We start from the raw sequence: 11,471 nt of genomic DNA, 5'->3' as shown, positions 1-11,471 counted from the left end.
TTACCTAATTGCATGTTCTGAATGGCCCTTTCTACCTCCTGATCCGTTATTTTGTAGTTCAACATTAACTTGTTTTATTGAGAGATTTTTTTGTAATCCATTTATTTTCAAAAAGCAGTCAATGTCTATTTCTTTCTGCATCTCCTGTGTATATAGTTGTTTAAAATACCTCTGGAAGCACTTTCTTATCTCCACTGGATTCTGTATATTCTTTCCTTCCACTTCCAAGTTTGTAATAGTATTGAGTTTTTGTCTTTTTTTCATTTGCCAAGCCAGTAGTTCCCCGCATTTATTTGCCGATTCAAACGTCTTTTGTCTCATCTGTTTAATTTTCCATTCTATTTCCTGATTCATCAATTTTGTATATTGTACTTGATATAGCTTTATCTATTTCAGGATCTCCTGCAACTTTGGTTTCACTCTGAATTTCTTTTCTCCTTCCGTTATTTTCTCCAGAATTTTATCTTTTTTCTCATTTTGGAGTCTCTTCTTGATTGCATTCTGTTGTATCAAGAAACCTGTCATAACCGCTTTGCTTGCGTCCCAAATTACTCTTTTTTCAACCGTAGTGTTCATATTTATCTCTAAATAGTCTCTCAAGATTTTTTGGGCCTTCTTGGTCACTTCTTCATTTCTAAACAAAGTGTCATTCATCCTCCATCTAAAGGAACCAATTGGTGTTAGTTTCATTTCCATCTTCACAGCATTATGGTCGGAACAAGTTTTAGGGCAAATTTCCACTTTTCTGATCTTTGGAGCCAGCCCTCTAGTTGCCCAGATTTGGTCAATTCTTGTCCATGTCATTTTAGCCAGTGTGGTGTAGTGGTTAAGAGCGGTAGTCTTGTAATCTGGGGAACCGGGTTTGAGTCTCCGCTCCTCCGCATGCAGCTGCTGGGTGACCTTGGGCCAGTCACACTTCTCTGAAGTCTCTCAGCCCCACTCACCTCACAGAGTGTTTGTTGTGGGGGAGGAAGGGAAAGGAGAATGTTAGCCGCTTTGAGACTCCTTAAAGGGAGTGAAAGGCGGGATATCAAATCCAAACTCCTCTTCTTCTTCTTCTTCTTCTTCTTCTTCTTCTTCTTCTTCTTCTTCGCCTCAGAGAAGAAAGTTCCCTCTCTTCCCAAAGGGTTCTTCAATCTCCAAGTGTCAATTAAGTCCAAATTGTCAGTCATGTCAAAGAAAGTTTTTGGTAATCTTCCATCCTTGGTGACTACCTGTCTCTGTGCCTTATCCATATTTGTAGAAACCACTCCATTCACGTCCCCCATCAAAATAATATTGTAATCCATATAGTCCAACAGAGTCTCATGCAGCTTCTTAAAGAATTCCGATTTTCCCTCATTTGGTGCATAAATGCCTACAATTAGAAATTTCTCTCCTTGTGATTGAATTTCAATTGCCACAAGACTTCCTTGATCGTCTTTAAATATAAATTTCGGTGATAGGCTCTCCTTTGCATAGATTACTACTCCTCTTTTTTAACTTTGTCTGATGAAATAAATTCTTGTCCCAATCTTTTATTACTCAGAATTTTCCTATGTAGCCTAGTCACATGTGTTTCTTGTAGGCAAATCAAGTCCAATTGTTCCTTTTTCAATAAATGAAAGACTCTGCGTCTTTTCTCGGGATAGTTACAACCATTAATGTTCCAGCTTAATATTTGCAGTGCCATGATGTGGTTACTTTGATTTTCCTCCAAGTGCACCCTGTAGTTGCTCTTCTTCTGTTGGTTTCACTAAATTGTCCAGTCCATAGGATAGGTTTGCTACATCCAGTATTGGTGATCCTTTTTCCAGCGCTTTTTGTTCTAGTCCTCTATCAAGTGGTCTTCTGTCCGATACTCCTGGCTTTTGCCCCAGCTCCTTCTGTAAATCGTCTCTGTGCTTGTCCAAAATTTTAGCTTTATCTTCCACTGATTTTATCTTTATCTTCTTTCCTCTGAAATTGAAGGATAGGCCTTGGGGGAATTCCCACCTGAAGTTGATTTTGTTCTTTCTCAATAAGCCAACCAGGTCACTGTAGTCCAACCTAAGATCCAAAAGATATTTCGGAATGTCCTTAAAGATCTCCACTCTTGACTGTAGTATTACCAGAGGGTTCTGATAGTGCCAGCCTAAAATTTTGTCTCTCTCTTCTTTAGATCGGAGGGTAATCAAGCAGTCTCTATTCTTCTCTTTCCTCCCTCCTCTTCCGAGTCTAAAGGCAGTCACAATTTTAAAATCATCTTGATCCAATTGCAAGTCCCAAAAATCAGCAAATTCCTGAGTAAGAAAGTCTATCAAACTGTCCTTCTCCACCTCCACATGAACATTTCCAATCTCTCCACCAAAGACCAAAAACCATGTGACACTCAGCCCACCATTATTCACCACCAGCTCTCCAGATGACACACCCCTCCCTAACATTACACTGCATCTTGTATTCTACTATTTTAAGATGTTACCCGCATTACTTTCCGTACTCCTTACATTTAAAGCGTTTCACCCATGTGAATTTGTAGATGAATTTTATAGTGTCCACTTCGACAGAAGCTCTTTCCACACTCTGTACATTTAAATGGTTTCTCCCGTGTGAGTTCGATTATGTATTCTAAGGTTTTCACTTCAACTGAAGCTCTTTCCACACTCTATGCAGTCAAATGGTTTTTCCCGTGTGTGTTCGTTGATGTCGTTTACAGTTTCCACTATGATTGAAGCTCTTTCCACACTCTATACATTCAAATGGTTTTTCCGCTGTGTGAGTTCGTTGATGTTGTCTTAAGTGTCCACTTTGACTGAAGCTCTTCCCACACTCTATACATTTAAATGGTTTCTCCCCTGTGTGAGTTCGCTGATGTTTTCTAAGGGTTTCACTTAGATTGAAGCTCTTTCCACACTCTATACATTTAAATGGTTTTTCCCCTGTGTGAGTTTGATGATGTAGTCGAAGTTTCCCACTATCAGCGAAGCTCTTTCCACACTCTATACATTCAAATGGTTTTTCCCCTGTATGAGTTCGCTGATGTACTTTATAATGCCCACTTTTATTGAAACTTTTACCACACTGCATACATTTAAACGGTTTCTCCCCTGTGTGAGTTTGATGATGTTGTTGAAGTTTCTCACTTTGGCTGAAGCTCTTTCCACACGCTATACATTCAAATGGTTTCTCCATTGTGTGAGTTTGTTGATGTAGTCTATAGTGTCCACTTTGACTGAAGCTCTTTCCACACTCTATGCATTTAAATGGTTTTTCCCCTGTGTGAGTTTGTTGATGTAGTCTATAGTTTCCACTTTGACTGAAGCTCTTTCCACACTCTATACATTCAAATGGTTTTTCCCCTGTATGAGTTCGCTGATGTACTTTATAGTGTCCACTTTTCTTGAAACTTTTACCACACTGCATACATTTAAACGGTTTCTCCCCTGTGTGAGTTCGATGATGTTGTTGAAGTTTCTCACTTTGACTGAAGCTCTTTCCACACTCTATACATTTAAATAGTTTCTCCACTGTGTGAGTTCGTTGATGTAGTCTATAATGTCCACTTTGACTGAAGCTCTTTCCACACTCTATACATTTAAATGGTTTTTCCCCTGTGTGAGTTCGTTGATGTTCTCTATAGTGTCCACTATCACTGAAGCTCTTTCCACACTCCATGCATCTGAATGGTTTCTCTGCTGTGTGAGTTAGATGATGCCGTTGAAGTTTCCAACTATTAGAGAAGCTCTTTCCACACTCTATACATCTGAATGGTTTCTCCCCTGTGTGAGTTCGCTGATGTATTCTAAGGTTTCCCCTTAGACTGAAGCTCTTTCCACACTCTATGCATTTAAATGGTTTTTCCCCTGTGTGAGTTTGTTGATGTAGTCTATAGTTTCCACTTTGACTGAAGCTCTTTCCACACTCTATACATTCAAATGGTTTTTCCCCTGTATGAGTTCGCTGATGTACTTTATAGTGTCCACTTTTCTTGAAACTTTTACCACACTGCATACATTTAAACGGTTTCTCCCCTGTGTGAGTTCGATGATGTTGTTGAAGTTTCTCACTTTGACTGAAGCTCTTTCCACACTCTATACATTTAAATAGTTTCTCCACTGTGTGAGTTCGTTGATGTAGTCTATAATGTCCACTTTGACTGAAGCTCTTTCCACACTCTATACATTTAAATGGTTTTTCCCCTGTGTGAGTTCGTTGATGTTCTCTATAGTGTCCACTATCACTGAAGCTCTTTCCACACTCCATGCATCTGAATGGTTTCTCTGCTGTGTGAGTTAGATGATGCCGTTGAAGTTTCCAACTATTAGAGAAGCTCTTTCCACACTCTATACATCTGAATGGTTTCTCCCCTGTGTGAGTTCGCTGATGTATTCTAAGGTTTCCCCTTAGACTGAAGCTCTTTCCACACTCTATACATTCAAATGGTTTCTCCCCTGTGTGAGTTCGTTGATGTTGTCTTAAGTGTCCCCTTTGACTGAAGCTCTTTCCACACTCTACACAGTCAAATGGTTTCTCCCCTGTGTGAGTTTGATGATGTCGTTGAAGTTTCCCACTATGAGAGAAGCTCTTTCCACACTCTATACATTCAAATGGTTTCTTCGTTATTCCTTTTGAATTTACAGATGGCCCCCCAGAATTATTGCCTGATTTCTCCATCGTCTGCTTCAGAGTGCAGGGAGACAAAATCCTGTTGGTGTTTCAAGGGAGAGAACAAAGGAATATGACACACATCAAGTTCAATTACCACTCATTCCAATTAATATTTATAATTATGATGTGCCACCTGACCTCGTTCCCATTTTCTGACACTGGACTAGTGTAAATTCTCTGCCCAGGCCTCTCTCACTGTCCTTTCTCCATTTGCCTCACTCCTGGACGTACCTCCTCTATTTCAATGCGGAATCTGTGTCACACTGAAGAAGCTCAATATTAAACATCAATATATAACTGTACTTAATTGAAACTTCAGCCTTCCATATTTAGCACTGATTCATTCATAGGATGAAGCTATTAGGTTTATTGCTGGAGACGCAAATTTATTCCTGAGATATCAAATACATTAATAGTATTATGTCATGGGGTGTTAGGGCTGGGATAGTACCTCTCGTGGGAGACATATAGGGCTCCTTCTGGGGTGGTTGGTCCACCATTAATCCCCAACCTGTACTCTCACCTGTGGGTCCTAGAAGCTGTCAGCATGCAACAGCACACACAACCCAGGAAAAGCTTCGACAGGTCAACTAAACCAGTTGAGGATAATTGATGGGTCTCAATCCCTTGGTGAGTCGGGGACTTTCACTGCATGCGATGACAGGCTCTGGCACAATGAGCAGACGAGACCAATAGTGACTCCAACAGTCAAGCAGGTGGTTTATGCAAGTGCCGTAGAGGGAACTGAGGGGCTCATCATCCTGGGAAAGGAGGCCAAGAAGTAGAAGAAAAACTCTGATCCTAAACCTCTGCAGCCTTGCATGAATATCTTCAGGAAAAGAAGAGGCTAAGCAGTAAACCCTACACGAATTGGGAGTGACGTCCTTAAGACGATTGTGTTGGAGTGTTGTGGGTATCAAGGAGTTAACACTATGCTAAGTGGAAATGCTGACTCAGTTCCATGTGGTGAGTCAGCATCCCAAGAGATGGGGCGCTGCCTAATTGGTCTATAGCCAGCTTGTATACAGAGGTATGCTTGACTTCTCCACAATGGCTTCTCCCCCGTATGTAGGAAGGCTGATTTATGGTACTTTATGATGCTGCAGGACTGCAGCTGGAATAAAGCTCTTGCAACACAGCTGGACTCCTGAGCACTTTATATGGAGCTTCTATCAGTCCTAATACATTGCAAGATGTTGGATGGAGTCCTTGTACGCCTCCTTCCGGTAACTCCTGGGGCCAAGTTGGGGCCAAAAATATTGCTCTGCTTCCCTTTGGACCATATCAAGAAGGTTGAGAAGGTAGGGCTGCCATAGGTCTGCTCCCCCCCGGGAATTGAGGAGGATTTTCACAAGATCGGCAAAAGGTCCACCTAGACGTCTGGCAAGGCGGCTGTTTCTTGTGAGGAGAACCAGAACTTACAGGGTTAAACAGTTCTGTGTGACCGTCTCACATCTTGAGGCCTGGTTTTGTTCACATACGGGAATCCTTCTTTGCGTGTGAGTTACTTTTGCTTTTAGCTGTTGAGCCGGAGAGAATGTCTGCCCGATCTCCGGGGTGATTTATGATGGTTTTTCTGTACATAATAAAGCCTTCTTAGATTAAGCAAGAAGCCTGTGTACAGACTGGGATTCATCACCCACACAAGGCAAAACCACTGCTGCAATACTCCATTACATTCCGAAGATTTCTATGGTGGGAAACATCAGGAAAGCTCAAAAGCTGCTTCTTTTGGGGAGAATTTGTATTTTTAAAAAGCTCAACAACTCTGCCCGGATTTTTGCATTTTTAAACGGGGCCACCCTGCTGGAGACGATAGCCTTGTCGTGTAGGCAGCCCAGGACCTCCACACACACTGCCCTGTATTCTGCGGGGGTCACGTCTGTGCTTCTAACACCCCTGTTTGACTTCAACCTCATGGAGACTCTACATTGTGTCTCGAGGCAGATGGATGCCAACAAAAGGGGGTGGAAGGAAAGAATCTGACTTTTGAGAGAGGAGGTACAATCAGAGATGCTTCCGCCAGAAGAGAGCCTGAGGGGGGAAACCACCTTTAGATGACATTTAGGACCCCTGCCTCCATTTCTCAGCCTGAACTGTAACTCAGAATCTCGATTGTAACTCAGTTCAGAACCTTCACATCTATTCCCTGGTTGGCCGTCTTCTGGAATATAAACCAGACCTCTTTGAGGGTATCATCCAGACCTTCATTTAGTGTGGGCACCTTGGATTTGGAGTCTAGGTATCAATCATAATCCCTGAAAACGTGTCTCAGTAACCCTTGGTATCTATACCCACATTGACCTCCCAGGTGAGTCTGAGCTCCTAGAGGAACCATCTATGGTGAGGTGCGACACCTCTGGCCCTCCAGATGTGGTTGGACTCAAAGTGCCATCAGCCCAAGCAAGGATGGCCAACGACCAGGGATGATGGGAGTTCTACTGGAACAGCATCTGGAGGGACACACTTTCTCCATCTTCCTCCTTTTCTGAAAAAGCTAAATATCTGTATTGTTTCCCCCTTCCTCCGTGATGTGTAACATCTTCCTGATACACTCCAAGCAACTGCACACATTCCCTAATCCTGCACCATTTACTTCCTGAGGCGGCTCCATTGTGTCCACCTTCTCAGAACCACCCACCATTTCAGTAGCAGTCCTTCAGTTCCCAGCTATTACTCCCCCTCCCCCTACGGAGGAATTATTCATCTGAATCCGAGGGGCTGGGAGTCCTGAGTGGGGAGACAATTGTTGGCCCTGCTGGGGGGTTTCTCCTTGGCTGGTCCTTGTGAGAAGAGGATGATGGACGAGGTGGGCCCTGATCCTAATACAGCAGGACTTTTCTCATGTTCCCACAAAATGAAACGAGACCTACAAGATACAGTCTGCCAGGCAAGAGGAAGGACATACCTCTCAAAGTCTCTGTATTTTTCTGTTTCAAGGAAGAAGTTGAGCTCAGACTTGCAGATCAGATTCTCTCCTGTGCGGAAGAAGTAAAACGGAAATGCCATTTACATCACTGGAAAAGTAATCAATAATATTCATGTGTTGAAGAAAGTATAACAAAGTAGCTGGTGTCCCATTAAGGGCTAATAAAAGTATTATGGCCTCAGCATTTGTGGGCTGCAGGCTGAGGGTGTGAACTGTGGACCAGGAAGACTCACAATCTCCATTATCCTGAGAGTCTCTTTGTAGATTTTGTGTAGTTATTTTGGAATTCCTACCGCAATATCGGTTCATGAAAAGTTACGGATGGAGTAAATTACACGGTTGCTGTAAACTATCATCCCAAACACAAACTCTCACTCACATACTGTCTGTAAATTTGGCAATCTCACACCCCTTGCCTATAATACTGGCAATTCCAGGCCTGCAGATGCACAGCCCTGGGTGTAGAGCCTCCAGCCACAGGTATTGTCTACCGTGGAAATGCCCGAGATTGGGGCGGATTATGGATCTTTGGATGCTGATAGATTGTATCTCAGTTTGTAACCCACTCTGACATTGCCTACAAAAAATAAAAGTACAGTGGTACCCCGCTAGATGAATGCCCCGCTAAACGAAAAACGCGCAAGACGAAAGGGCTTTCCGATTTTTTTCCTGCTTCGCAAGATGAATTTTTCTATGGGGTTGTCTTGCAAAACGAAATTTTTTGGGGGGTCTTGCATTTATTTTGTCTTTTCTGAAAGCCGCTAAGCCCCTTATCTGCAAATTGCCGCTTATCTGTCAATTACCGCTTATCCGCTATGCCTTTGATAGCGGTGCTCCGCAAGACGAAAAACCCTGCAAGATGAAGACACCCACAGAACAGATTAATTTCGTCTTGCGGGGCACCACTGTAATAGAAATGCCTTCTGGATATACTTATATATAAACCCTGAAAGCCTTTCTATAGCATCCTTCTCCCATATTCCTAGATTGGTATATATACATCATCAGCACCACCACCATCGATTAACCATGCAGTGGAAACACTTAAGAATGGGAGCCTGAGAGAGAGGAAGAGGTATCTGGCTACTTCCTGGGAGGGGCTTCCAGAAGCAAAGAGCCGCTTTGGAGAAGGCCTCCTCCTCCCTCCTCCCCCTCAGGACCTTCCAGCTTTTTCTCTCTTCTCCTCTCCAAGGTGGACCAAGGGTTTGACTATTTGGAAAACTCAGCAGTGGCCAGAGGATTGGAAAAGAACAGTCTGCATCCCAATCCCAAAGAAGGGCAGTGCCAAAGAATCCTCCAACTACCGCACAATTGCACTCATTTCACATGCTAGCAAGGTTATGCTTAAAATTCTACAAGGAAGGCTCAAGCAGTATGTGGACCGAGAACTCCCAGAAGTGCAAGCTGGATTTAGAAGAGGCAGGAGAACCAGATACCAAATTGAAAACATGCACTGGATTATGGAGAAAGTTAGAGAGTTCCAGAAGGACATTTACTTCTGCTTCATTGACTATGCAAAAGCCTTAGACTGTGTCGACCACAGCAACTATGGCATGTTGGAGTACTGTGTCCAGTTCTGGGCACCACAATTCAAGAAGGACACTGACAAACTGGAACGTGTCCAGAGGAGGGCAACCAAAATGGTCAAAGGCCTGGAAACGATGTCTTATGAGGAACGGCTAAGGGAGCTGGGCGTGTTTAGCCTGGAGAAGAGGAGGTTAAGGGGTGATATGATAGCCATGTTCAAACATATAAAAGGATGTCACATAGAGGAGGGAGAAAGGTTGTTTTCTGCTGCTCCAGAGAAGCGGACACGGAGCAATGGATCCAAACTACAAGAAAGAAGATTCCACCTAAACATTAGGAAGAACTTCCTGACAGTAAGAGCTGTTCGACAGTGGAATTTGCTGCCAAGGAGTGTGGTGGAGTCTCCTACTTTGGAGGTCTTTAAGCAGAGGCTTGACAACCATCTGTCAGGAGTGCTCTGATGGTGTTTCCTGCTTGGCAGGGGGTTGGACTCGATGGCCCTTGTGGTCTCTTCCAGCTCTATGATTCTATGATTCTATGAAGTTTTTAAAGAAATGGGAGTGCCTGATCACCTCATCTGTCTCCTGAAAAATCTCTATGTGGGACAAGAAGCTACAGTTAGAACTGGATATGGAACAACTGATTGGTTCAAAATTGGGAAAGGAGTACAAGGCTGTTTATTGTCTCCCTGCTTATTTAACTTATATGCAGAATTCATCATGCAAAAGGCTGGGCTGGATGAATCCCAAACCGGAATTAAGATTGCCGGAAGAATTATCAACCACCTATATGCAGATGACACAACCTTGATGGCAGAAAGTGAGGAGGAATTAAAGTACCTTTTAATGAGGGTGAAAGAGGAGAGCGCAAAATATACTCTGAAGCTCAACATCAAAAAACCCAAGATCATGGCCACTGGTCCCATTACCTCCTGGCAAACAGAGTTGGACACGACTAAACAACAATAACAGCAATGCAGCCAAGGATCAGTGGGGAGAGGACTGAGCTTCCAGGGAGGAAAGGGTGAGGAAAATCAGTGGACCCCCCCCCCTTATCAGGCAGAGTGGGCAGGAGGGAGAAGCCAAGGCAGACCCACCACCCGAGATTCCTCCTCCAGCGCCCAAGGATGGAGACATCTCTCCAAAAGGAAGAGTCTCTCTCTCCCTCTCTGCTCGGCTGGCCTCCTATCCCCCAGGGATGCTGCCATTCCTCCCTCAGCCCCCCATCTTCCTCTGCCCTCCTCCCTCCGTCCCACAGTCTCCCCTGCGCCCAGAAACCCCCTTGGCATCGCTCACCCCTCGCCCTCTGCGCCGCATCTCTCCCGGGCGCGCCAACCTCTCCATCCGGAGGGGCCTCCCAAGACGGAGATAGGGGGGGGGTCTCTATCCAAGACGGATATGGGGGGGGTCTCTATCCAGGCCGATTTCACTTCCTTTAACCCTTTCGTGGACTCCGTCTCTCCATCAAGGGGCAGGAGTACTTCAAGGGATTCCTGCCAGGGGGGAACGGCAGAGGGCGTCATGTTTGGGTCCTGGGATCAAATCCAGGGCTGGTTGGGGACGGGGGTCTTCGTGGGGACCCCCTTGGTGGGCATCACGTTTCAGTTCAGGCAAGACAGCCCAGGGGGTGCAGGGCAGTTCAGCCTCGCTTGAGCCCCCGGGGGAAAGAGACGCGTGTGGAGGGGAGGGCGCTGCAAAGGAGAGGGCAGCTGGATTGCCTGGATCGGGGGCCTTGAGCACCTCCTGGACCCCCAGGGAAAAGAAACATGGGGGGCCTCCAAAGGAGATCCTGCCACGCAATCCCTGCAGGTGTTGCCCCCCCCCTTCGCAGCAGGATTGCGGGGATCGGAGCCCCTCCTTATGAGGCCCAGGACGGGGGGGGGTTGCGGGCAGGGGTGAAACTAGGCTGGATTTCCCCCGAGTCAAAGACCCGATTGGGGACATTTGCGTCCCCACAAAGACATCCTCAACGGCGCCCTGCTGGAGGCGCCACCTGGTGCAAAAAAACAACCCACCCCCCCCGGCTAGCCCACCCCCATAGCTATGGCTCTGTTTGCAGGAGGGGTCTCTGTCTTTCCCTCTTCCCCCTAAATCGCCCCCTTTCCCACGCAGCCTCTTTACCTCTTTGTCCTCTCTGGACCTCCGCCTCCCTGGCTCACTATTCCGGGTTCCTTCCCCGCAATAGAAAGCGGAGTAGGGGGGGTGGGGGGAACTAGTCAACCCCCACCCCTCCTCACCTTCGGGAAACCCCCCACTTTCCACTTTGCCCCCCCCCCTGGAAACTTCCGACCTAGAGACACTTCGGGTTCCTTGTCGCAGGCGCGCGCCTCTAGAGCAGTGTTTCCCAACCACTGTTCCGCGGCACACTAGTGTGCCGCGAGATGTTG

General features: G+C 45.4%; 1 protein-coding gene across 1 annotated transcript; it reads right to left on the bottom strand.

Moving 5' to 3' along the window:
• Nucleotides 1-1,112: 1,112 nt before the first annotated feature.
• Nucleotides 1,113-11,236, bottom strand: LOC308580555 (uncharacterized protein). The gene is made up of 3 exons (XM_081182374.1): nt 11,206-11,236; nt 7,538-7,607; nt 1,113-4,666 (listed from the first exon to the last, which is right to left on the bottom strand). The coding sequence occupies exon 3, from the start codon at nt 4,633-4,635 to the stop codon at nt 2,635-2,637; it is 2,001 nt and encodes a 666-aa protein (XP_081038500.1). The 5' UTR covers nt 4,636-4,666; nt 7,538-7,607; nt 11,206-11,236; the 3' UTR covers nt 1,113-2,634.
• Nucleotides 11,237-11,471: the final 235 nt, after the last annotated feature.

Source organism: Podarcis bocagei (assembly GCF_964188305.1).
Source record: "Podarcis bocagei genome assembly, chromosome: 2".
Lineage (NCBI taxonomy): Eukaryota > Metazoa > Chordata > Lepidosauria > Squamata > Lacertidae > Podarcis > Podarcis bocagei.
Note: the sequence above shows the minus strand (reverse complement) of the source record. Positions and strands in the feature narration are given on the sequence as shown.

Excerpts from the sequence above, each read along its gene's own strand:
- LOC308580555 (XM_081182374.1), bottom strand. The coding sequence starts at position 4,635 with ATGGAGAAATCAGGCAATAATTCTGGGGGGCCATCTGTAAATTCAAAA.